Below are 24,886 nucleotides of genomic sequence, written 5' to 3'. Positions count from 1 at the left end.
ACAAAACAGCTTGTCACTCTTGTGAGTTATGTTATAAAAACGAATTTTCTCACTGACAAAAATGTTACACAAACAAGGGTTATCTAAGAAAGTTACATGGTTGAATATATCTATCTACATTTCATCAACGATGAATATGATACAAATACAACTATTGGTGTACCAAAGCTGTTTCATTTACATCTGTTGAGTGAACTACTGAGTTATCTGAGTAGCGGAGTAAGCCAAAATCACAGCACAATGTTGCCAAGACACAGCACAATGTTGCCTTTTCATTTACATTCTCTTTACAACATCAGTGGTTGATATTTTTACATTCAACTCCTGGAGTGACGATCTTTGTCAAGATCATCAAACTCCCATTCACTTATCTCTTCTGATGAGTCATCTTCACTTAATTTGTCAAGTTCTATTTCTATCTGTGATCTTCCAGGCAGTGAGAAAGAGTGTCTCGTTCCATTTTGCTTTGGTTTTTTAGCCGAGGGAGGAGAAGGGGTTCTGGAGATTATTTGACTTGATGGTGTTTCTGACCTTTCAGTTGGAATCTCAAGTTCCAGTTTTGGCCTCTCAATAGATTCAAATTCCTCTTTTATTTTCTCAATATCATCAAACAGTTGTGTCACCTTGTCGCTGTCTTTTCTATATCAAAATTGTAAATGTAAAGGGAAGAAACACTTGTATGTGTATATTAATATAAAAAAAAAAAAAAAGAGGCCAGGGAAGAAAGAGAGAAAGACACAAAATACCTGAAAATGCCTTCCTTTTGAATGTGAAACTGCTTGTTCATGGTGTCCACTACATTCAGAATGGCCAAAAACTAACAAGTAGAATAAGAAATAAGCAATTTGTATAAGGCTACAAAATCTGGCACAACACTTTGACTGAATTTATCTTCTAAGTGAGGCCTGATTGATTTTCACTTCACATCATGATATAAATCATCACTGAAAGAAAAATACCTTGGTTTCAATATCCAAGTATTCTTCTTCAAGCCTTTTCCTTGGATTTGCTAATTTCAAACCTTCATTGGTTGTCATTGATGACATTGCTAACCTGATATAAAAATCAATAGTTGGATGCATGGTTTTTAAACAATAGACAATTCAGAGAGGCAGGACCCCATACCCTGGTTTGAATCTTAAACTATCCACAAGTATTCTTATTTGAGTAACATACGAACCCAATTTTCCCTGACATATAGCAAGCCAGTGTCAGAAGATTAGGAAAATGCAATATGATGAAGATATTGATCAATCTAGGATGATTTGTTACCTTGTAATAACGCAGAAGATGAACCACCAAATTCGCAAAATGATAACCATATCTCTCCAGTTCAGCACTTTGATATGCAATAAAAAAAAAGAAAAAAAAAAAGACAATACGAATATCAGTAAATGAAAAATGCACTTCAAAACACATTAGAGAAACTACCATGCCTAAAGCGATTTGCATAATAACTTGAAATTTGTAATATGTCAACATTTATCTGATATGGCCTATGGGATTAAACTACAGGACATACTTGACCTGCTCATCCTTTCTCTTTGTGACTGAAGTTTGGAAGACCCATGTGCTCTCTAGAAACTTGATCCATGTATCAACAACATTAGCTTCCACTGTATATGAAGTAATGGCTCGCAGCATCTCCTCTTCCTAATATCGGAAAACTTCATGACAATAATACAAATAACAAAATGCATAACATCATACTATTAATTTTAGGCTCTTTTCTTGTCTTTTTTCTTAATCATTCATTTTTTTTTTATATTCAATTTGGTCTCTTGTTTTTTAATAACACAATTCGAGATGTAACAGAAAATGAGACATAAAAGAAACTGTTTTCAATTGTGAGAAACTTCTTACTCTACAACAAGTACAAGTTGTTTCTCACATAGAAGCCTATTGACATAAATAAGAGAGTGTTGTCCTCATAACTTAATAAATCTCCTGTACACTAATGTGCCCCTTAAACTCAATGGGCTGAAAATTAGCGACAGATTCAACAACATTGAGTTTGCAGAAAAATAAGCCGAGTAGAAGAAGAAAGGGGTTTAGCAAGAGCATTAATTCATTGATCTACAATAGAAATATAATAAACTTGAAGCTTCTTAGCTAAAACTTACTCTCTTACAAAGAATATATCAATTTTCATATGTTTAGCTTTGAAGAACTAGATTATGAGTAACTACCGAAACACTTTGATTATCAAAGTACAATGCTCACTACTAGAAATTCTCATATTACATGGGATTTTTCTTGCAAATTTGTTAAAAGAGTTTGCAAGAAAAGACTTTTTTCTGCTATTTTTTCTAAGATTTTTAATTGGCAGTAATTTCTTCATAGGTAATCATTTCCTACAAAATTATAAAATTTGCAAGTATTTCCTACAAAATTTGTTGTGAAAAGTGTTTTATACAAAATATTTTGCAAGAAAATTGGTAGCAATTTCTTGCAAATTTATTTTCACAACAAAATTTGTAAGTATTTCCTACGAAAAAATTTTAAAAACAAAATTGGCAGGAAATATGAATTTTTTTAGTAGTGGCTGGAATGAGACAAGAAACTATTAATTTAGTTAAGTGTTTGAATCCAGGTAATTCAATAGTAGTGTGATTAAGACAACGATATGGACCTTTCATGGATGCTTTAGAAACAATGAGTTGTTTCTAGAACCACCAAGAGACTAGGCTTGCACCGAAATCATTTACCTGAGCTGAAGCAGTGATCATTAGGATCATAGGCCTAATCAAGATCACAAAGAGTTTTTCGGGAAAATGGTTGTGAAGAAGGAGCAACTTGAAAACCTAAACATGATGAATAGACTCCTTTAAGTATCTCAAAATATGCTTACTAGACATCCAATGACAATCCATAGGATTTGTGACAAAATGAAAACATTATTTATAGAATAACTCTACTTTGGTCATCGATAACATATTTGGAGCACCGACAATTCTATAAAGAGTATGATTATTAAAAAAGAAAACAAAATCTGAGCCACCGTAAGTGAGTTCAAAATGAGCTATCATAGGGGAAACAAAATTGAGCTACAACCATCATAGAATGTGATTTTTCATCTACTTTTTCCTCTTAGATATCAAAATTTTTCAAGAGATATGTGTTATAAAATAAAAAATGGTAAAGGTTGTAAAACTAGAGAAAAAATAGAGAAAGTTTTTCTTGTGAAGATACACAATGGAAGAAGGGATTGGACGACCAAGTGTATTTACACATAAAATCTTTCTCTCTTTTTAAAATGTCCAAACCCTCTGACACCCAGCTAGGGTGTTACACTCCTTCCATTTTACAAGTATAGTAGGAACGATGACTCTAAATGCACCACTTGTTGGTTTTTTGAGTTTTTGAAAATATAAGAGATATATTAAGTGGATGAAGCTTTCCTTTATTTTATATATATATATATATTGATATATACATATATATATATATATATATATATATATATATATATATATTGATGGGTTTATATATATTTTCACATATATGGGTTATGGTTATGATCATTGAGAGATTGTAGTTCCATATGGTTATATGATATTAGTCTTACACATATAAGACATTTGGCACCACTTTAACCCCAAAACCTTAAGGTAATGGTGTTATGGGTTTTTATTCTTATATAGTGTTTAATTTTGTCTATTTTATCCAATGTGGGACTTTGACTCACACTTGGACTATTCCCAACATATATATATATATATATATATATATATATATATATATATGTGTGTGTGTGTGTGTGTGTGTGTGTGTATATACATATATATATACATATATATACATATATGTATATACATATATATACATATATGTATATTAGATGTATTTTTCTATTCATCTAAACAATATTTAAAAATTGAAAATTTTCATAAAAATTATTGTAAATAAAAGATATTAAACAAATATTCTCATTTGAAACAAATGTCATTTCATAATCTTTTTAAAAGCAACCCACTGGTATTTTCTCTTTTAGTGAAACTAAGTTTGTTGCAACTAAAACTTGTTGAAACTAAAAGATATGGTTGAGAAAAATTCTTGAAAACTACAGTACAATGAAATAAAGGATACTACAATGTTTTTTAACAATAACTCAATATAGTTCAAGCACATAAAAGATACTACAAATTGTTTTAGCAATAACTCAACAATAAAATTGACAAAAGATCCAATTCTACATGGAAGAAAAAGCCATGTTGACGTGAAATTTTATTTCTCCAGAAATTTTTGCAAAGAAGAAACTATTGATCTAGTTTATTAAGAGAATGAAAACTGTTGAGAATAAAGAAGATAGGGATTGAGATTAATCTCCCTTGTGTATAAACCACACATAGGGTAATCTATTTATAATAGAGAGAGGTACAAGTAAAAAGAGTAACTGAAAATAAAAAGATTAAATAGAAGATATTGTTTGATATTGTGGTTATCAATATCTAACAATATCTTAATAATATCAAACTATATCTAACAAAAACCAAGTCGCAAGGCTCAAAAGATAAGCCGGAGAATGAATATTTCGAGTGTGAAATTAGATATTTGTGGATAGTCTAATAAGAGCCCAATAACAAGTAGCACAACAACCCTCATGACTCTAATACCATCTTAGTGGATTTATGCCTAACTCAACTTCATAAAAATTGGGTTGTAATGTGAACTTTTGACCTTATATCTTATGATTTGGTTATATCCTCAGTCAACGTAAGATCTCCAAGACAAAGAATTGTTAAAATAAAACTTAATTGTTTTGGTTTAATTCAATAAATTTAGTTAAAATATGTGACACATGGTAACTCTTGCTTGGGCAGACTGTGAGTGCTAGGATGAGCTTTTCTAGCGGTAATTTTATACACATGCATAGGCTAATATTGATACAAGGTGTGTAAGGATTATGCATGGGCATTGGTTAACATTGATGCAGAGTGTATGGTGTTTATGCACGGACATTGGCTAATATTGATGTTGTGTGGTGATTGTACACAAGCATTGGTTAGCATTGATGCAGGGTGCATGGAAATTCTTGGGATGGTTTAATTCCAAATGGAAATTCTTGGGATGGTTCAATTCCAACTAAAAATTTTTGGATGGTTTAATTCCAAGTAAAAATTCTTGGGATGGTTTAATTCCAAATGAGTATACTCTTTATGGTGGAGTATGATTGCTAGTATAGGCAATGAAGGTGTGTTTAAGGTGGAGAATGTTGGGTGATGAAAATAATACATCTTTTGAGAAGTCTCACATCGCCTAGGATAAGCTAGGGAGTGAATGTTAGTGACTATATAATGGGCTCTAGGTCCATGATGTTCCTTGCCCTAAATCAACGACACTTTGAGCTGGTGTTTGACATTTCTTGTAATCTTGTAGGAGGGTGTTGTGAGGTATAATTAATAGTTAAATTCTTGCTCTAAATAGTGTAGCTGTGATCGTGATTTTTTCTCCGTATTTGGAGTTTCCACATTATATTCTTGTGTTCCTTTTTTTTATCTTATTTTTCTATTAATAGGGTAATTATAAAAGGATAATGTTCTTAATTGATGATGTACTTTTCCCAACAAAATAAAATGTTTTTTTTTTCTAAATAAGTAACAAGGTGGTCTATATCGTCTCTATACTTAACAACTTGTGGGTTTAGAAAGTGCCTCACCATACCAAAGGGAAGAGGTGACACTAGACAAAGTAGAGGATGGACTTTCATGTAGCGGTGGTTCAAAACCATGGCAAAATTAATTAAACACAATTATAGAAACATATTGCTTTTATTGGTGGTTCTTAATTGCTATTAAATTGATCATAAACAAATGGATTAAATACACAATTCAATCTTAATAATACTTTAGTTTATTTTATGAAGATGTGAGCCTAGGCATGAAATAAACTTGTACCTTTGTTTTTAGAAGTGCAAGAATTTCATTGCTTGCTTCATCAAATTGCTCTCTTTCTTCTCTTGCATTATGGAAGCGGATACGTGCACATGTCAACAAGTTGTTGACCTGCACTAATATTTCAAGCTTATGTAAGGCAAGCAAAGGATGACACCTACAAATCCATGAAGATCATACCAAAGACTGAGGAAATCGATTGCGTATTTATAACAATCATGTATGCATAAAAATAAAATAAAAACGAAGTAATCTTGAGTGCAATTAAATGTTCTTGAGCCCCATAAGTAAAGTACTCAAAAGGAGTACAGAAAAAATAGACCTTTCTCAGTTTTTCTTCAAGCTCGTCTCTCTGCCTCTCAAGTTCTTCAATCTCCAAGGATAATTCCTGAAAAATGGCCATTGTATATCTATTTCAAAAATAAGTATGACTCATGAGAGAATAATTAATACATTTGAATATGACTTTCTTAATTTGTACTTTGAACATTCTGAATTATATTTATTTCAAAAATAATAAATTTGTCGTGGGCAAGTCTAATGCAAACAACAACTATGTAATTTATTAATAGAGATATTAAGGAATCGGTTTAGTGCGGTTTAGTGCGGTTTTTCGTTAAATAGTCACTCAAACCAATCATAAAAATCTAATGTGATATGAATTTATTTGATTTTAATTTAATATAACATTTGAATCAAACCAATGGGTCTATTTTTGAGAGTATTTATTAGGGAGAGATTACATAAATGTGATCTAAGTCCAACCCACATAAAGAATTGTTACCACTTTTAATCCAAAACTTTAAGGCAATGGGTTTGGGAGTCTTCTTTCTTATATGGTACAATTTTTCCTCAAGGGTGAGTCCCTTCCATATGGGTATATTTTCCCTTAAATGTAGTGTGACCTCCAGAGGTGCTCTAATACCACTAATAGGTCTATTTTTGAGAGAATTCATTAGGGAGAGATTACGTAAATGTGATTTGAACCCAACCCACATGACAAGTTACACCACTTCTAATCCAAAACCTTAACGTAATGGGTTTATGAGTTATCCTCTTATATTGCTTAACTTTTTCAGTTTTCTAAATGTGAAACTTATACCCACACTTAGATTTCTAGCATGAGCAAATTAGATCCAACTTTTTATCATTGGGTATGTTTACATTCTACCAAGTGTCATTCTTCTTACGTGCATTCAACCATTCTAAGGCTACTAACTTACAATTGGGATCATCTAATGCTTCTTCGTGTTTTATGCACAAACCAGGCTTGGTGACGTTTAGAAAGGTTTTGGTATGAAACCTATTTTGAAATGGGATGATTTGGCGAGGTTTAGGTGACTTTTTTGTAGGCTCTGGTTTCTCTCCTAAGGGCTATGGAAAGATCAGTAACAAAAATAGGAATGATAATGTTACCTAGATGATCTTGTGATATTTTTGCTAGGCCACCTTCAAGGGTTTCTGGTTGGCATGATATGGAGATGATGGATTGGATTATGGTCTTTGCAGTATACTTTCAAGCATAAACATGAAGCTCCTTTCATGTGTGGTATTTCTTCTTTCCTTATTTGGACTCCTCTTAAGTATGGGACAAGGTTTCCATTATTAATATCAAGACCTATTTCCACATGTTCTTCTTTACTAAATTCAATAATTTGGTCAATTAAAGTTGTATCCTTAGTGTGCAAAATAAGAGGGGGTAATGGTTCAAGCAAAAAATTGATTTTATTAACAGGAATATTTCAGAGGATCAAATAGAGATTCAACCTTTTCTAACATAGTGTCAAAAGATTTGTTTAAGTAAACTTCACCTAAGCTAAAATAGTTTATCCATAAGCCAATTGTTGAAGTTCTCTCATTAAGGGTTGATTTTAAGGAATGCATAAACTAATGTTAGTTTATGGAGAGTTAATTTCATTTTCTAGTTTATTTTCCTCATCTAAAAGTTCTTTTTTTTAATCGGCAATAAAGATTGAATAAATAAAGAAGTACTGAGGGTACTTCAACCCTTTTACAAAAAACCTTTTACAAAAAACATATGTACAAGTCATAATAGCATAAAACAGTAAACATAACTCTAAACCTCAAAAAGCCCAATAACTCTTTCATAAAATATCATGTTTGATACACCTATTATGAAAAAGCTTATGAAGTAACAAAACTATCGCTTGCTATTGACGAGAATGTACCTTCTCAACTAGGCTAACCTCGTCAGATTTAGCTGCCCGAAAATGAAGTGCTTCTTCTTTTTGAGTTCTGGTTGAGAACAAAGTATGAAACATAATATAAGAGAAAAGAAATCCGTTAAGGCTAACATTTTTTATCTGTTTGGTATTAACTATCAACTACCCAAACAGCTGAAAGCATGCATGAGTATCAACGTGTTATACAGTTAGAAAAGGCATATCTATGAAAAAGAGATGAAAGCATGCCAGTACCGTTATGATACTCGACAAAGATGCAAGTGTATGGGCAAGTACAAAACATGACAAGAAAGAAACTTTTATAATAACTGTTTCTGGGACCTGTTTTCTGTGATGCGAGTCTCAGCTTTTGTGGCAGAATTTGCAAGAGACTCTGATAAAACTTTCAATTTGTCAACCTGCAAGTGATTCAATCATACATCATCAACAGAAAAAAAGTGTCACACCGAATGCAGGAAACTAAGCATCACTAAAACTCCATTACAAGTGGAGGAAAGTGAGGTACAATGCCAATGCACCCAATTAGAACTGAGAAAAAATCACATCATTCTGGAAAAGGAGTAGGGTGTGACTCATGTGAGTTTGTTCAGTCTTTGACAAGGTACCTCGCAGGCTTAGGTGTTAGATTAATGCCAAGTGGTTACATTGAACCGTGATTACAAGATTGAGATCCCTAACATTGTAGGTGAAGGTTGCCTACGGTCAAATTTCAATATTATCACAACTAACCACAATTGGATTTCACAGGCCCTTGTATCATGAATAGAATGAAAATTATTGCATAATACAATATAAAATTTATATGTTTTATACATATTTTTAATGAAGATTGGAGAAACAAAAACTACAGAAAATCACTGTGCAAGACCTTTTCAGCATGAAGTTGTGGAGAATCACCAGAGCTAAAGTATTTCTTTTTCAGTAAGAGTTCCTCCAACTTAGAACACATTTGAATAACTTGTACCATATCTTCATCAACCAACTGAAATTAAACATAATGCTTAATTGTCACTAATGTATAAATATACAAATATACAAATAAATGCACAATCTAGAGTCTTTTAAAAGTTGCCTAAAATATCCTCATAAACCATATATATGAAGCTCATGCATTTTTCAAAAAATGGAAGCTCACCTCTATTTCTTCGGCAGTTGTCTCTTTAGGTGAATTTACATTTCCATCTTGGTTCCTTGCCTTCATATTCTCAATGTTTTCCTTCAACTTACACGCTTCAACTTCTATTCTGAGAAAAGATAATTTATCACATACAATAGGAGAAAAGACTAATAATACTCGAGCCATAAAACTGGTGTCAAACATTATAGATGAGGAAGATTACGCAGCATCAATGGAGCTGAGTAAAATCTCTTAAAAATATGCATCATTGTTGATTGAAAGTTTCAGAATCCAATAATTTATTCTAGATTTTGAATTCCTTTAAATGCTTGATTAGATATTAGATACCGAAATATATTCAAGAAGCATTGGTTAACTTAAAGCACATAAAGGCAAACAAATAAGTATTTTATTATTAATTTCCGGCCTTATAAGACTACAAAGGACATGTGGGATTATTTGAAAAAGATTTATCCTCAAGACTACACAGCTCGAAGGTTTCAATTGGAGTATGAAATGGCTAATTTCAAACGAGGGAGTCTATCAATTGAGGAATATTTTTCTAGTTTTCAGAATCTTTGAGCTGAATATTCCAATATTATTTATGATGGTATTTCTGGTGTAGTCCTCTCTATTTTCCAAACTGTGCACGAGATCAGCAAGAGAGATCCTTTTTTGATGAAGTTGCAATCTAACTTTGAAGCCACTCGCTCTAATTTGATGAATCGCAACCCAGTGCCAACTTTGGATGCTTGCTTGAGTAAAGTTCTTCGCGAGGAACAACGCATAGCAACTCACGTAGCCATGGAACATAAGCACAAGGGAAGAATAAAACCAGAGATACATGTTTTGTCCAATGCTATAGTTGCAAAGGATTTGGTCATATTACAAAGGCTTGCACACAACATTTTTGTAACTACTGCAAGCAACGAGGGCATAATATCACAGCTTGTCCAATTCATCCTGAAAAGAAGCAACTAATCGCTTCTCATACCTCTATTGGTGCTTCAAGTTCTGCTACATTACTTGCTTCCACTTCTGTTCGTACAGTTCCTACAAACACAGATGATTATGTCTTCTTTTTATGCTTTTGGTCTCTCATGTAATTCCTACTTTTCCTCACAACCTTGGTACCTTGATTTTGGGGTGTCCAACCATATGACAAATTCTTCAATGTCTCTATCCAATGTGAAAAATTATTATGGTTATCAGAAAATTCACAAGCAAATGACACTTCTTTACCTATTAGTACTATTGGTGATATTTCTCCTTCTTTGCCTAGTATTTTTGTGTCTCTCAGTCTTTCCACAAATCTTATTTTTGTTAGCCAATTAGTTAATCATGATTATGTCCAATTTTCTCGTTCTGGTTGTGTTGTGCAGGATCAAGTGTTTGGGAAGATCATCCTGAAGAGACCTAAGGTGGGACGACTCTTTCCGCTATACTTATCTTCTTCCCTAAATTATCCTAATTTTCCTCTACTTTCCCTAGTCTGAATCGATGATAGACAGGTCAATAAAATGTGGCATAATCATTTAAGTCATCAACATTTTCATGTACTGAGTACCTTGTTCAAATCTGGTTCTTTGGGCAATAAAGCTTCTTCAATTTCTTTTTATTGTACTCCATGCAAACTTGGAAAAAATAAAATTTTACCTTTTCCTCATAATGCATCTCGTGCCCATCATTGTTTTGACATTATTCATAGTAATGTTTGGGGCATTTCACATGTTTCGCATGTGGGTTATAAGTATTTTTTTTACATTCATAGATGACTACATTAGATTTACTTGGGTTTATTTTCTTAGATCTAAAGTCGAAGTTTTCTCTGTTTTTCAATGTTTTATCTAATTTCTTCATACTCAATTCTCTGCTCACGTAAAATCTTAAGATCAAATTCTTAACGTGAAAATATGTCTAATGAATTTCACAGTTTTCTTTGAAATGAGGGGATTATAGCTCAGTGTTCTTGTCCTTCCACACCACAAAACAATGGTACCGTCGATAGAGAATTGTCACCTTCTTGATGTTATTCGCACTCTTCTTCTTGAATGTTTTGTTCCTCCTCGTTTTGGTGTGAAGTGTTTTCTATGGTTGTTCATTTGATAAATTGGTTACCTTCTCCTACTTTACATAATGTTTCTCCTTTCATTTTTGTAACTTTCCCAAATCTCAATTCTTTAAGAAACTATTTAAGCTAAACAAGCTTACAAGATGCAAAAGTCATCGCACTATACTCTTCTCCTGCACTAGATTTGGCCAACACATTTGCTACTTGTTTTTCCAGGAGATCAAGTTATTGCCAATAAAGACACAATATCTATAAGTAGATCTTGTGTAAGTAGGTGACTCTACCCAATCTAGTATGATTATTACATCTAAATCGAAAACCTTTTTTAGGGGTCCCTTTGATGTATTTTAGAATATAATGACTGCATTTCAATATCTTGCACGTGGAGAATTAAAAAACTGACTCAATAATTTTTCAACCAAACTAATATCCTATGTCTTTACAATCCAATGGCCCTATCTCTCTAAAATATACAATGCACACTTCCTCTGAGAAATAATAATTCCATTGTTAGATTGTGCTACCTAAATCCCAAAGAAGTACCTAAGTTTATCGAAGATCTTTTTTTCCGAAAATGATGACAAAGGTGTTGCTTAATCTATGAGATGCCACGGTAATCACTACCAAGAAGAACAATGTCATCAACACGCACTATTAGGTAGATACCCAACAATTGAATGAGAATAAAACACAGGTCAACTTCTCTTCAAGTCATATCAAATTGTTAGAGTACTACACTAAATCTAGTAAATGAGACACTTTCCTTGAGCAACAAACCCAAGTTTTTGCTCCACAAATATTTCCTCCTGCAAATCACCACGTAGGAAGGCATTTCTAACATCCAGTGAGTAGATGCACAACCGTTGAAGAGTAGCCATGGTTTAGAATAATCTAACAGAGGCCATCTTGGCATCCATAGTATTGTTTCACCATTGTCTAACCCCAATATTTGAGTAGAACCTTTTTCTACTAAATTAGGTTTGAGTCAATCATAGTGCCACCATGGCAAACTTTGACTACAAAGAACCATCGACAACCAACAACTGGCTTCCCTGGACTCAAAGGAATAAGATCCCAAGTACCACAGTTCTAAAAAGCACACAGTTTAACAAACATGACCTTTCTCCAACCAGAGTAAGCCAAAGTATCACGTACAACTTTAGGAATATACGCAGAGGAAATGGAAGAGAGACTAATAATGTATGGGAGGGAGACAATCAATGATAACTCAAAGTGATATAATGAGGGGAATGATTTTGAGTAAAGTGTGTACCTTTACAAAGAGAAAAAGGAAGATCATGCTCAAAAGGCAAAACCACAAGGGGCAGAGGAGGTGGTGTCGAAGTAGAGTCAATAGTTGTCCCAATAGCAAAGTGTGAATGTTGCCTACAATGATAAACTTGGAGAGGAGGCCGAGGTGGTGATTCTAGTAGCACACCATATGTGTCTATGGGTTCAAAGGCAAGAGGATTGTAATGGGGCTTGGGAAGTCTTAAAAAGGAAGGAAATTGAATAAAAAATAGGAAGTAGACTCAAAAGAGGTAACAACAACTAAAATCGAACAACTACAAAGGGAGTGTGAGAAACATTTATATCCTTTTTTAGACTAAGGGTAGCCTAAGAAGAAACAGTTACGAGACCTAACTGATAGTTTATCAAGACTAGAACTAGGATTATAAGAAAAATAGGTTGACCTAAAGACATGAAACAAATCATCCCTTTAATCATACATACATCCACTTATACTTGAAACAAAGCCTCAAATTCACAAAAGCAACACTAAAGATATATATATATGCTTAGCAACAACCTCATAAGATCAGCATTCACTTTCAACCCTGAAATTGCATTTTGTACATATTGAAGCAACTCTTCTCGCTTGGCCTGTTAAAATAGTAAAGCAGATGGTGAAAGGTATATGTTACCAAAGAAAGGCATATAAATCCAATATAATTCTTCTAAAATGTGTCGAAGTTCAATACTTTAAGAAAGTCAAAGGTTGCGGTTAAAGCACAGATTTCACGCAATAAATCAAGATAAGTCAAAAGAAAACTTCAGGAAACAAAATTAATGAGACCTCTGCCATTATTCTTATATGAGGAAGAGACATCCTTAGGTCTCATCATATGTTTATTAGAAAATAAAGATATGAATCTAACAAAGGAAAGAAAGTGCAATATTCCAAGAATCTACTGTTTGAGAATAGTTGGCATGTGACAACGAATTACAAATATGAAGTGGCAAGGAATAAATCAAAGCATATTGCTAGAATATATGAAAATGCCATATTTTAGACAATCCTCCCATGTTGCTTTCCCTATTTCTTCATTATATCTTAAGATTAGTTACCATATTTCCTTATCTTATCATGGTGGTTAATTTCACTAATTAGCTAGGAATTAATTAGCATAAATAAGGGGTAGTCTTTAGGCTTTATGAACAGAGCAACACATCAATAAATTGCAATATATCTCCACTAATATCAATTAGTGTTTCATTCCTTTTCTCACTCTACCTCCATATACCTAAAACTCCATAATTTCAATACATCTCAATAATTTTGAGCCTTACACCAATTAATAGACATAATGATCAAGACAAAACCAATAAAAGCTTTTCAAGTCACATTTGATATGAAGTATCAATAATAATGTGATCATCCATAAACACAATATTAAATTTGAAGGTATATCTTATACAATAGACTTTTTAAGTCTAATTTAACCACGCAAGCCAACTAGTTAATGTGAGGTTTTCATATATTTATATACTATAATTTGCTTATTTCTCTAATCAATAGGAGAACTTGATAGAATATTAAAGGTGTATGTGAGAAGAAATAAGAACTGAGTTAGTTAGTTAGTTAGTCTGTTAGTAGGTTGTTTGGGAATGAAAGTTTGTTTTAGGAAAAGTATAAATAAGAAGGGGGGTAGTGTTGTAAAAGGGGGTATTCGTTTTGTTTTTGTAAGTGTAAACAGGAGTCATAACAGATCCTGTGAGGGGGGAATTGTTGTCTTTCCCTGGACGCATTCTTTGAGAGAATAATAAAAGTCTATTTCTGTTTCTTTCTGTGTTGGTGTGAGTGAGTTCTGCCCGAGTAGCTTGGGTTTCTAGCTCTAAGAAACCTAACAATTGGTCCGACCTGCCGGATCCAAGGGCCTGTTATCATGGAGGGAAGAGTTGCTGCGTTGGAAAGGTGGACCAGCGAGAATGGGAAGATTATCTTGGAAATTCAAGAAAATCTTCACGAAATCAGAAATATGATTAAGAATAGCAAGAAATCAGAAGAAGGGTCTGAGAAGAGTTCTGAAAATGGGGAGAATTCTGTTAACAACAAGAAAGGAGTTGTAAAGATGATCAGAAAGGAGGAGTCTGATTCTGACAGTGAAGAAGAGGTCCAGAAGCAGTGGATGAAAAGGGTAGAGTTACCAACTTTTGAAGGCAGTGATCCTATGGGCTGGATTGCTAGAGCAGAAAAGTTCTTTGAGATTCAAAATATTTCTCCAAAAGAGAAATTACGATTAGCATTCATAAGTATGGAAGGAAACGCTAGTCATTGGTTTAGCTTCTGGAAAAAGAAATCCAAGAACCCATCTTGGGAGAGTTTTGTCGAAGCTTTGAATAAAAGATTTGGAGGCAAGGATAGGAGTACAGTCTTTGAGAAATTAGCATCCATAAGGCAGAATGAGGGAGTAGAAGAATACGTACAAGAATTTGAAAGATTGGTGGCTCAAATTCCAGATTTATCAGAAGAACAACTACTGGGGTATTTTTTTGCAGGATTACAAAGCCGGATCAGAAGCCAAGTAAAGCCACATGATCCAAGGGATTTAATGAGGGCAATGGAGATCTCTAGGGATGTGGAGGAGTCTCTTAATGAATCATGGGCAGGAAGAACAAACACCTATCGGACAACATCAGCAGCAGACACCAGATTTCAGAGAGGAATGGGTGTGGTATCAAGAACTGAGACTTTTAAAGGGGCTGGAAACTCTCAGTCTTCTCCCAGCAATATGAGTACAGCAAGGAAAGAAGGAGGGGGAACCTCATCTATGGGCTCTAGGACAAGTGGAAATCCAACAACAGGAGGGAGTAAAAACAGGGCAGTCAGAAACTTGCCTTACCCAGAGTACCTAAAGAGAAGGGAAGAAGGAAGATGTTTTCATTGTGGAGGAGCTTTTGGGCCAGGCCACCGCTGCCCAGAAAAAAGCTTGAGAGTGGTAATTCTAGCAGAAGATGAGGAGAATAGTGAGGGCAGAGAGGAGGATGGAGGAGAGGAGAGAATTGGAGTGTTGGAAAACAAAAGAATGGAGCTATCTCTGTTCTCAGCAGGAGGCTTAACGCAAAATAATACCATGAAATTGCAGGGAGATATCAATGGGCGAAAGGTATTAATTTTAATTGATAGTGGGGCGAGTCATAATTTTGTTTCAGCACAATTGGTGACAGAATTGGGATTAATGGTGGAAGATACCCCTCCTTACTGTGTCAGATTAGGGGATGGACACAAGAAGCAAACACAAGGGTGTTGCAAAGATGTAGAAGTTAATTTGGAGAATCATGTTGTTAAAGAGACATTTTTCCTGTTTGAATTAGGAGGAGTTGATGTGATTTTAGGAGTGGAATGGCTAGCATCTTTAGGAGAAGTTAAGGTAAATTGGAACACCTTAACCATGAGTTTTAATGTGGCTGGAAAAGTGGTGAACATTCAAGGGGATCCCACTCTGACAAAAAGAATTGTGACACCACAAGCCCTGTTGAAGGAAACTGAAATTGAAGCAATCTCCTTAGTGTGGGAGTTGGGATTAACCAGTCACGAAGAGGAAGAAGGGGGGAAAGGATTGTCAGCCAAGCAGCAGGAGGAATTGGAGGAGGTTTTGCAGGAACATAAGATCATTTTCCAAGAAAAACTGGAGCTGCCACCAAGGAGGGGGATTGATCATAAAATACCTATCAAAGTAGGTGAAAACCCTGTCAATGTGAGACCATATAGGTACCCTCATCTGCTGAAATCTGAGATAGAAAAACAGGTGGAGGAAATGCTGAAATCTGGAATCATCAGGCCCAGCAATAGCCCATATTCCAGTCCAGTCATCCTAGTAAAGAAAAAAGATGGGAGTTGGAGGTTTTGCATAGACTATAGGGCCTTGAATAAGGTCACTGTGGCTGATAAATTTCCAATACCCGTGATAGAAGAGTTATTGGATGAACTACATGGTGCTACCTATTTCTCCAAAGTTGATTTGAAGGCAGGTTATCACCAAATCAGGATGTATGAAGGGGATATACAGAAAACAGCTTTCCGCACACATCAGGGCCACTATGAGTTCTTGGTCATGCCCTTTGGGCTAACCAACGCGCCAGCAACCTTCCAATGTGCCATGAACACAGTTTTGCAGCCATACTTAAGGAAGTTCGTATTGGTGTTCTTTGACGACATCTTAATCTACAGCCAATCATGGGAGGATCACATGGGTCACTTAAAACAGGTGTTGCATACACTGCAGCAGCAACAGTTCTTTGCAAATAAAAAGAAGTGTGAGTTTGGGAGACAAGAGGTGAAATATTTGGGCCACGTAATATCTAAAAAAGGGGTAGAGATGGATCAAGACAAGCTGGCAGCAATTCATCAGTGGCCTTTGCCAAAAAATCTTAAAGCCTTGAGGGGTTTTCTTGGGTTGACTGGGTATTATAGAAGATTCATCCGAGACTATGGAAAAGTAGCAAAACCATTAACACGTCTATTAAAGAAGGGATGTTTCTGCTGGAATGAAGAAAGCACTAAGGCTATGGAGGCTCTAAAGAAAGCTATAACAACAGCCCCTGTTCTAAAACTACCAGACTTCAGCCAACCTTTTTCCATTGAGTGTGATGCATCAGGCAGTGGGCTGGGTGCTGTGCTAACACAGGACAAACGTCCTATTGCTTTCTTCAGCAAAGGCCTATCGGACACTTCCTTAACTAAGTCCATTTATGAAAAGGAGTTGATGGCTTTAGTTTTAGCCATACAGCATTGGAGACCTTATTTATTGGGGCAAAAATTTACAGTATATACAGATCAGAGGAGTCTAAGGTATTTGTTAGAGCAGCGTATCACCACACAAAACCAGCAGAATTGGTTGGCCAAATTGATGGGATATGAATTTAATATTGTTTATAAAATTGGAGCATCCAACAAAGTAGCTGATGCCCTTTCTCGAAGGGGGGAGAATGAGGAGGATGACAAAGAATTGACTATAATGTCCATACCATTCTGGCAGGACTTCCAGAAGATATTGGCAGAAGTGGAAGAAGATGCAGAATTACAGAAGATCATAAAAGGGCTGAAAGAGAATCCTGGGAAGCAGGGGCAGTATACTTTAGAACATGGAAGACTTCATCATAAAGGCAGGCTCGTGCTATCAGCCAACTCTGCTTGGATTCCAAGACTGCTGGCTGAATACCATACCACATCTACAGGAGGTCACTCAGGGGTGTTCAGAACTTACAGGAGGATAAGCCAATCACTATACTGGATTGGAATGAAGAAGATGGTAACAGATTTTGTGGCTGCTTGTTTGGTGTGTCAACAACACAAGTACCTAGCATCTTCACCACAAGGGTTGCTACAACCTTTACCCATACCCAATGCAGTATGGGAGGACATTAGTTTGGACTTCATTGTCAGGCTACCAAAATCCAATGGGTATGATTCAGTCTTGGTGGTGGTGGATAGACTAAGTAAATATGGGCATTTCATACCAATTAAACATCCTTATTCAGCCAAGAGCATAGCAGAGGTGTTTGCCAAAGAAATAGTGAGACTACATGGGATTCCTGCATCTATTGTTAGTGACAGAGACCCTACATTTTTAAGTCTCTTCTGGAAGGAGTTATTCAGAATGCAGGGAACACAGTTAAACATGAGCACTGCGTACCATCCTGAGTCAGATGGCCAAACTGAAGTCTTAAATAGAACCTTAGAAACATACTTGAGATGCTTTAGCTCAGAACAACCCAAATCTTGGTCTCACTTTCTCTCATGGGCAGAATACTGGTATAACACCAGTTTTCACGGGGCAGCCCAAAAATCCCCTTTTGAAATAGTTTATGGCAGACCACCTCCTTCCATCAGCAGATTTATTCCAGGAGAAACCATTGTGGAAGCAGTAGCACAAGATCTCATGACCAGAGATGAAGCTTTGAGCCAACTCAAGTTCCACCTCGCAAGAGCCCAAGAGCATATGACGAAATATGCGAATAAACACAGGAAACAATCCTCCATCCAAGTAGGGGACTGGGTTTTTCTGAAAATTCGCCCCCATAGACAGGTCTCAATGCCCACCAGACTGCACCCAAAGCTATCTGCTAGATATTATGGTCCTTTTCTAGTGCTGAAACAGGTAGGTCCAGTAGCCTTTGGATTACAACTTCCAGAAACTGCCAGGATCCACCCAGTATTTCATGTTTCACAATTAAAAAAAGCAGTAGGCACTCATCAAGTTGAGAAAGACCTGCCAGAAGGTTTGCAAGGCAGGACCTCTAATTGGTTCCCAGAGAAGATATTGGATAACAGATGGGGACCTATACCAGGGAAGGAAGATGCAAGACCGCAAGTCTTAATTCAGTGGAAGGATAAAGGGGTAGAAACAGCTACTTGGGAAGACGTCACAACTATCCAACAGCAGTTCCCTGACTTCAACCTTGAGGACAAGGTTGCTCAGCCAGAGGGGAGTAATGATAGAATATTAAAGGTGTATGTGAGAAGAAATAAGAACTGAGTTAGTTAGTTAGTTAGTCTGTTAGTAGGTTGTTTGGGAATGAAAGTTTGTTTTAGGAAAAGTATAAATAAGAAGGGGGGTAGTGTTGTAAAAGGGGGTATTCGTTTTGTTTTTGTAAGTGTAAACAGGAGTCATAACAGATCCTGTGAGGGGGGAATTGTTGTCTTTCCCTGGACGCATTCTTTGAGAGAATAATAAAAGTCTATTTCTGTTTCTTTCTGTGTTGGTGTGAGTGAGTTCTGCCCGAGTAGCTTGGGTTTCTAGCTCTAAGAAACCTAACAGAACTCCTACACATATCCTCAAATCAAGGATTGAATGTCTCGAACGTGGGACTACATATTTATGAATGGTCCGATGGAGACCCCATAACAGATGGTTTTATAAGTCAAACAAATAGGCTCTTATACTATATTAGAAAGTGGATTTTAAACCCAATTAAATCTCACAAAACTGGCTTACAAGGTGAAATTTACACCCACTTATATATGATTTTTAGTTGATATGGATCTTCAATCGTCTATATCCACAATAAAAAAATAAATTTTTAAGACAACCAATTATAAAATCATTACCAGAACTTCATCTTCATATCTAGAAAATGCTTTAGCCAAATCTTGTATGCTGGATAACAAGGCAGTATGTTCTTCCTTTCCTCCTTTCATACAAAGACTGTACAAGTATAACCATTCCAAAACAAAAGTAGCTTTTTAAGCAAGTTATTTCTATATTATGCCAACAAACAACTATGTTCAACCAATATTTAATTTCAGATATATCACTTTTAGAAAAGGAATTGTAGAGAAAGTAAGTCAAAATTACCCATATATCTCCGACATTAGGGAAACTTCTTCCTCATTCGGTGCATTAATAATCTGAGTCACACAAAAGAGGTAACCTGCGGTTAAGTTCCATAAATCAGCAAATATAAAGCTCAACATGTAATATAATATCACTAAAAATAGATCATTTATACAAAAATGTATCACATATCACAACACAATGAATTTTACTTTTCACAATAAAAACAAATTGTAGTTGAAGACTAGGATATGTTAGGAATCTCCCATTCAATAGCATAAAATTAAAATTAAGTAATATACATTTTTATTTTCATCTGGGAAGTAGAATGCAATATAGGAAGAAGCAACATGGGTATTTAGGAAGCAAAACATGTTGAGGAGGCTACGATTAATCAATTAGTACACATAGCAAACGGTCCTAATTATGTGGGAATCAGAAAGAGCACGAAAGACAAGAAAAATGAATTCACGTTTCAAGGAATTTGTGTGTGACAACAACTAATTATATAAGGTTTGTCTTTTATGGGGAGGGGTGGGTACAATGATTTTGTTTCTCTTTTTTTTATGGTGATAAATTTTGTTATGCTTCAAATTTTTTTATTATCTAAATACACATTGACATTTCTTATTCATATAAATCCTATATTCAGAGTTTATTGCAATTTTGTTTACAACATTTGGTGCCTTCATTGATGTACTTGTTGGTATGGTCGTGAACATGAGATGAAGGAGCTTTCCACTTACGTGAAGCACGTTTTGAAGATGAAGGAAATGCGACATAAGTATACATCACAAATTGAGACATTGGAGAAAGGCATTTCTTCCATGATTGAATGCTCTCTTGCTTCAAGCCTTGCTCATCACAAGGCGTCAAAGCCATTCCAAATTTGTACTATTAAGCTTGACTTTACACCATGGTAGTTGAATCGTGAATCGTATCGTGTATCGGAGAGCTGATTTATCGTATCGTGAATCGTTTCGTATCGTGAATCGTACGATTCATAAACATTTTGAAAGTTATCTTTTTTTAATTTTTTAGATGTAGTGATAGTTTCTAGAGTAACTTTTTTAAGGATGAAGTAGTTTTAGTTACTTTTTTTTTTCTGGGATGCTGTAACTTTAGTTGAAGTTACCATTTACTAATTGGATTTTAAGATATTTTAAAGAAATGGGCTAAAATTTAGGTTAAAACAGGCCCAATTCCAACCCACTAAAAATCCTAGGGTTTTCTGTCTTTCATATGCACTAAGACTATCTTTGAGGGTATGCCACCGTTAGATACAATGATGCCATGCGAGTTGCTGCCGTCGAGGTCTGTTGACTTCTCTCTCATCCTTTGCGGGGTAGTGAGAGACACCACGGCAAGAGAAGCCACCGCGAGAGAGGCCGCCGCAAGAGGCACCACCGCGAGAAAGGCCGCCGGCGCCACTGCAAGAGGTGTTGCAGCAAGAATCGCAGTCGTGAGAGGTGTCATTGTGAGGAACATCTGTCTCTGTGAATGCTACAATTCGGATCGATTCGGAACGATTCATGCGATTCGAAGTCCGAATCGTACGATACGAACACGATACAGGAACAAAAACGATTCATCAAACGATTCGTATCGTGGAGTTGTTGAATCGTTTCGTATCGTACGATTCGTATCGTGAATCGTACGATACTTACTACCATGCTTTACACTATTAAGATTGATGATTGCAAGAGTCCATTTGGATCTAGATGTTATTCCATCGTTCCAAATGTTAACAAATGGATTTTGGACCATCTTCGTAAGAGTCCCCCTATTCCACTTCTTTCAAGCTTGGTCAAACAGACTTAGTACATCAATATTACATGACATTTACAACGCTAGCAAATTGTGTAAATGGTGTAGTGCTAGAAGCACTATTAGATTGCTTATTAGCAGTCTCAAACAAGATATACATTGAGACATAATTGCTCAAGCTCTAACCTCTAGTTCATACAGTTTCTATCTGATGCAATCAATCGTTGCATAGAAATGTATCTATGTTGCTTTACCTACGAGAATAAGGACTGGACAAAGTTCTTACCATGGACAGAATTTTAGTATAACAAGGCCTATCACGTGAGCAACAGGATGGTACCATTTAGACTCACATATGGAAGAGATCCTCCCCGTGGTGCTTAAATATGATTCAAAATCCAACTCTTCACTTGACATTCACGATTTATTGCAACAATGTGACGTCATTCTGGCACAATTAAAACAATTTGATTAAGGCACAATAGTGTGAAAAGGTTTTTGATCATAAGAGGCAAGAAATGGAATTTGAGATTGGAGATATGGTTTCAGTCAAGTTGCAACCATATACAAAAGATTCTTTAGTTTTGCAAAAGATCAAAAGTTAAGGTTAAAATACTTTGGGTTGTTTCCAATCATTCAACATGTTGGCCAAGTAGTTTACAAGCTATTAATGACATGTTATCCCAAGATTCACCGAGTTTTCCATTGCTCACAATTGAAGCTCTGTCATGGTGGTGATAATCGACTTTATGTTCCCCTCTCCATGGTAACTAATGAGATTGGTCCTGTTATGCAATCATTATCAATACTACTGCATTCACGCATCATTCTCAAAGAGGGACAACGTGTGACAAGTTCTCCTGCAATGGGAAGGCTTTGACGAGTCTCAAGTCATGTGGAAAGATTACGTGATCAAGGAAAACAACCCAAATTTTAACCTTGAGGACAAGGTTGATTTTAATGGAGAAGGAAATGTAACTGAAGAAGAAGCGACGGGGGCAATTAAGGAAGCAAAACATGCTGAGTAGGCTACAGTTAGTGGGTTGGAACACATGGAAAGTGATCTTAACGGTGCAGGAATCAGAAGGAGCATGAGCACAAGAATAATGAATTCTGATTTGAAGAAATTTGTGTGTGACAACAACTAATTATATAAGTTTTGGCTTTTTTGGGGGAGGGGTGGATGTGATGATTCTGCTTCTCTCTCTTCAGTGTCGTTCTGCTGCTTGGTGTTTTCTGATCATGGAAATACACAACCACGTTTCTTATTCATACAAATCCTATACTCAGTTTATTGCAATTTCTTTTATGACATAAAATAAAGTTCTTAATTTGAGTGCAAATTCATACAAGTATACACTCTCAAACCAAACCCAGGAACATGGAAATCCGTAGAGAAAATTGAAAAATGCCGTAATCATCTAATAGACTAATACTAATCCAAAAACTTGACTGTAATAGTTATAGATTGCATTTCTTAAACTCACCATTGACAATGTTATGCCCTCAAGAGCAAGACTTGAAAGGAAGACATCCCGGAAATTTTTCAGATCATCCATAGCATCAGGGTCTACATAGTAAATCTGTCCATAGTTATATACGAGCATGAATTACCAAAAGGTAAATAATAAATAACGACAAAAGTAACAAAAACTGTGTTTTTGTTAAAAGTTGATGCAAATGCAAAGAAGTGACCTAGCTTAACATAATGAAACCAAAATAGTAAAAGCAGAAATTATATAAAGTAAACAGAAAGAATTGAAACAGTAAGGGTTTCACAAACCATTGTAGGTGAATCCTTGAATTCATCATGAAGAAGTTGATTGTCTGTATCTTTTTCATCGGTGTCAATGAAGTTAGCAGTAAGTCTCTCAACTTCTTTTAGGGCAACCAGCCACCTTCGTAGCAACTGAACTCTCTCTATCCCTCTACATGAAATAGAAACTTCTTCTAACCGTTTTACTGTGTGTCTGAAGCTTTGCATGTTCCGAGTCACCTTTTCATTAAAACCATTCATATTTTAGACACACATTTAAGAAAAAGGAGAAAGCTTAAATACACTACTTATGATTTTTACTATTCTTCTATTATAATTGATGTTTTATTTATATAAATTGCATAATCCAATAAGGTAGACTTTTATTGTACTCTAATTTCGAGAGAAAAACACCAAACAAATAATACTTCAGGGGATTTATCTAAATTTTGTCCCGGGAAAGAGCTTAACAGGCAAGCACTATGAGCGAAAACTTTCAATCAACAAAAATCATCCTTAATTTCGTTTTATGATAATATTATTGTACAAGTTAATACCATTTGTCATTGAGATGGTTGTGCATGGAATATTTATTCAGGAGATAAAGACCCCAAAAACAACTAAAATTAAAACTGTAGAACACGACCCTTTTAAGGCCCAACCCTGAGATTTCTTACACGGTAAGGTACCATAGCAAGGTGAAAACTTTCTCTCTAACCCAGAATAAAAAACCAAAAGGGCAAAGGAAGATTGAAAGTTTCAGGGAAAGGGGTACTTACAATGCGGTCCTGAATAATTTTGGCGCCGCCAGCGACGGCGTTGCTTGCATGGAGCACGACGGAGTCGGTGTAGGTGCGAACGGCACGTCGGATATTGGTTTGGCCACCTTCCACCGCCTTGTTTACCGCCGATCTTACCCATGACATTCTTCTTCAGACTTCGCCAACTTTTTCTTCTTTACTTTTCTTATATATTTGAATATGTATATACTTGTAATGTTTCCCTGTGTATTGGTGTGTAGGTACCTGTGAAATGAAAAAGGGAAAAGAAAGTGTTTTCTGTTTGTTCCTGTTTTTTTATGAAGAAAAAGAAAATGGAAGTTGAGGGTGATGGTTACCGTGGCACGTGTGAAAAATGTTGCGATGACGAGGAGAGAAGAGGGAAGAGAGAGAAGTAACGAAAGAAAGAAGAAGTCAGCTTTTGGTGGCATGAATTTCGGAAGAAGAAGTACTGTTTTTCCTAAATCCATTTTTGTTCTTCGTTTATGTGCCTTCGAGTTTATTTATTTTACAACAGTTATTTAAAAAAAAATAAAGTAATAGTAATTATGATAATACATGTAAAGGAAGTGATTTTTTTCTATAGACGTGCTCGAACAGAAATATAAAAAATATTCACACTAATATGGTTTAGTAATGACACGAGTAAGAAATGATAAAATGTATTTTTACCAAAAACCGAAATTAAGTAGTATTTTAACCATTTGAATTTATATTCTACATATTAATTAATTAGTTAT

General features: G+C 35.3%; 1 protein-coding gene across 3 annotated transcripts; it reads right to left on the bottom strand.

Annotated features, from left to right (window-relative positions):
* Positions 1-24,586, bottom strand: LOC114191986 (golgin subfamily A member 3). Of its 3 annotated transcripts, none has more exons than XM_028081479.1 (19): positions 24,485-24,585; positions 24,147-24,392; positions 23,395-23,607; positions 23,099-23,194; positions 19,866-19,918; positions 19,619-19,715; positions 13,097-13,170; positions 9,234-9,342; positions 8,967-9,080; positions 8,420-8,496; positions 8,084-8,150; positions 6,217-6,282; positions 5,898-6,005; positions 1,523-1,653; positions 1,273-1,339; positions 1,126-1,190; positions 960-1,053; positions 747-817; positions 1-639 (listed from the first exon to the last, which is right to left on the bottom strand). In XM_028081479.1, the coding sequence occupies exons 2-19, from the start codon at positions 24,291-24,293 to the stop codon at positions 318-320; spliced, it is 1,971 nt and encodes a 656-aa protein (XP_027937280.1). In that variant the 5' UTR covers positions 24,294-24,392; positions 24,485-24,585; the 3' UTR covers positions 1-317. The 3 variants fall into 3 exon arrangements, with proteins under 3 accessions (XP_027937280.1, XP_027937282.1, XP_027937281.1); XM_028081480.1 differs by having other exon boundaries at positions 345-634; positions 24,485-24,586; XM_028081481.1 differs by lacking the exons at positions 24,147-24,392; positions 24,485-24,585 and having other exon boundaries at positions 23,099-23,181; positions 23,395-23,482.
* Positions 24,587-24,886: the final 300 nt, after the last annotated feature.

Source organism: Vigna unguiculata, chromosome 7 (genome assembly GCF_004118075.2).
Source record: "Vigna unguiculata cultivar IT97K-499-35 chromosome 7, ASM411807v1, whole genome shotgun sequence".
Taxonomy (NCBI): domain Eukaryota; kingdom Viridiplantae; phylum Streptophyta; class Magnoliopsida; order Fabales; family Fabaceae; genus Vigna; species Vigna unguiculata.
Note: the sequence above shows the minus strand (reverse complement) of the source record. Positions and strands in the feature narration are given on the sequence as shown.

Excerpts from the sequence above, each read along its gene's own strand:
- LOC114191986 (XM_028081479.1), bottom strand. The coding sequence starts at position 24,293 with ATGTCATGGGTAAGATCGGCGGTAAACAAGGCGGTGGAAGGTGGCCAA. Across the intron at positions 23,608-24,146 it reads AAATTATTCAGGACCGCATT|GTGACTCGGAACATGCAAAG; the intron begins GTAAGTACCCCT and ends TTTAATGAAAAG. Across the intron at positions 9,081-9,233 it reads CAACTGCCGAAGAAATAGAG|TTGGTTGATGAAGATATGGT; the intron begins GTGAGCTTCCAT and ends GTTTAATTTCAG.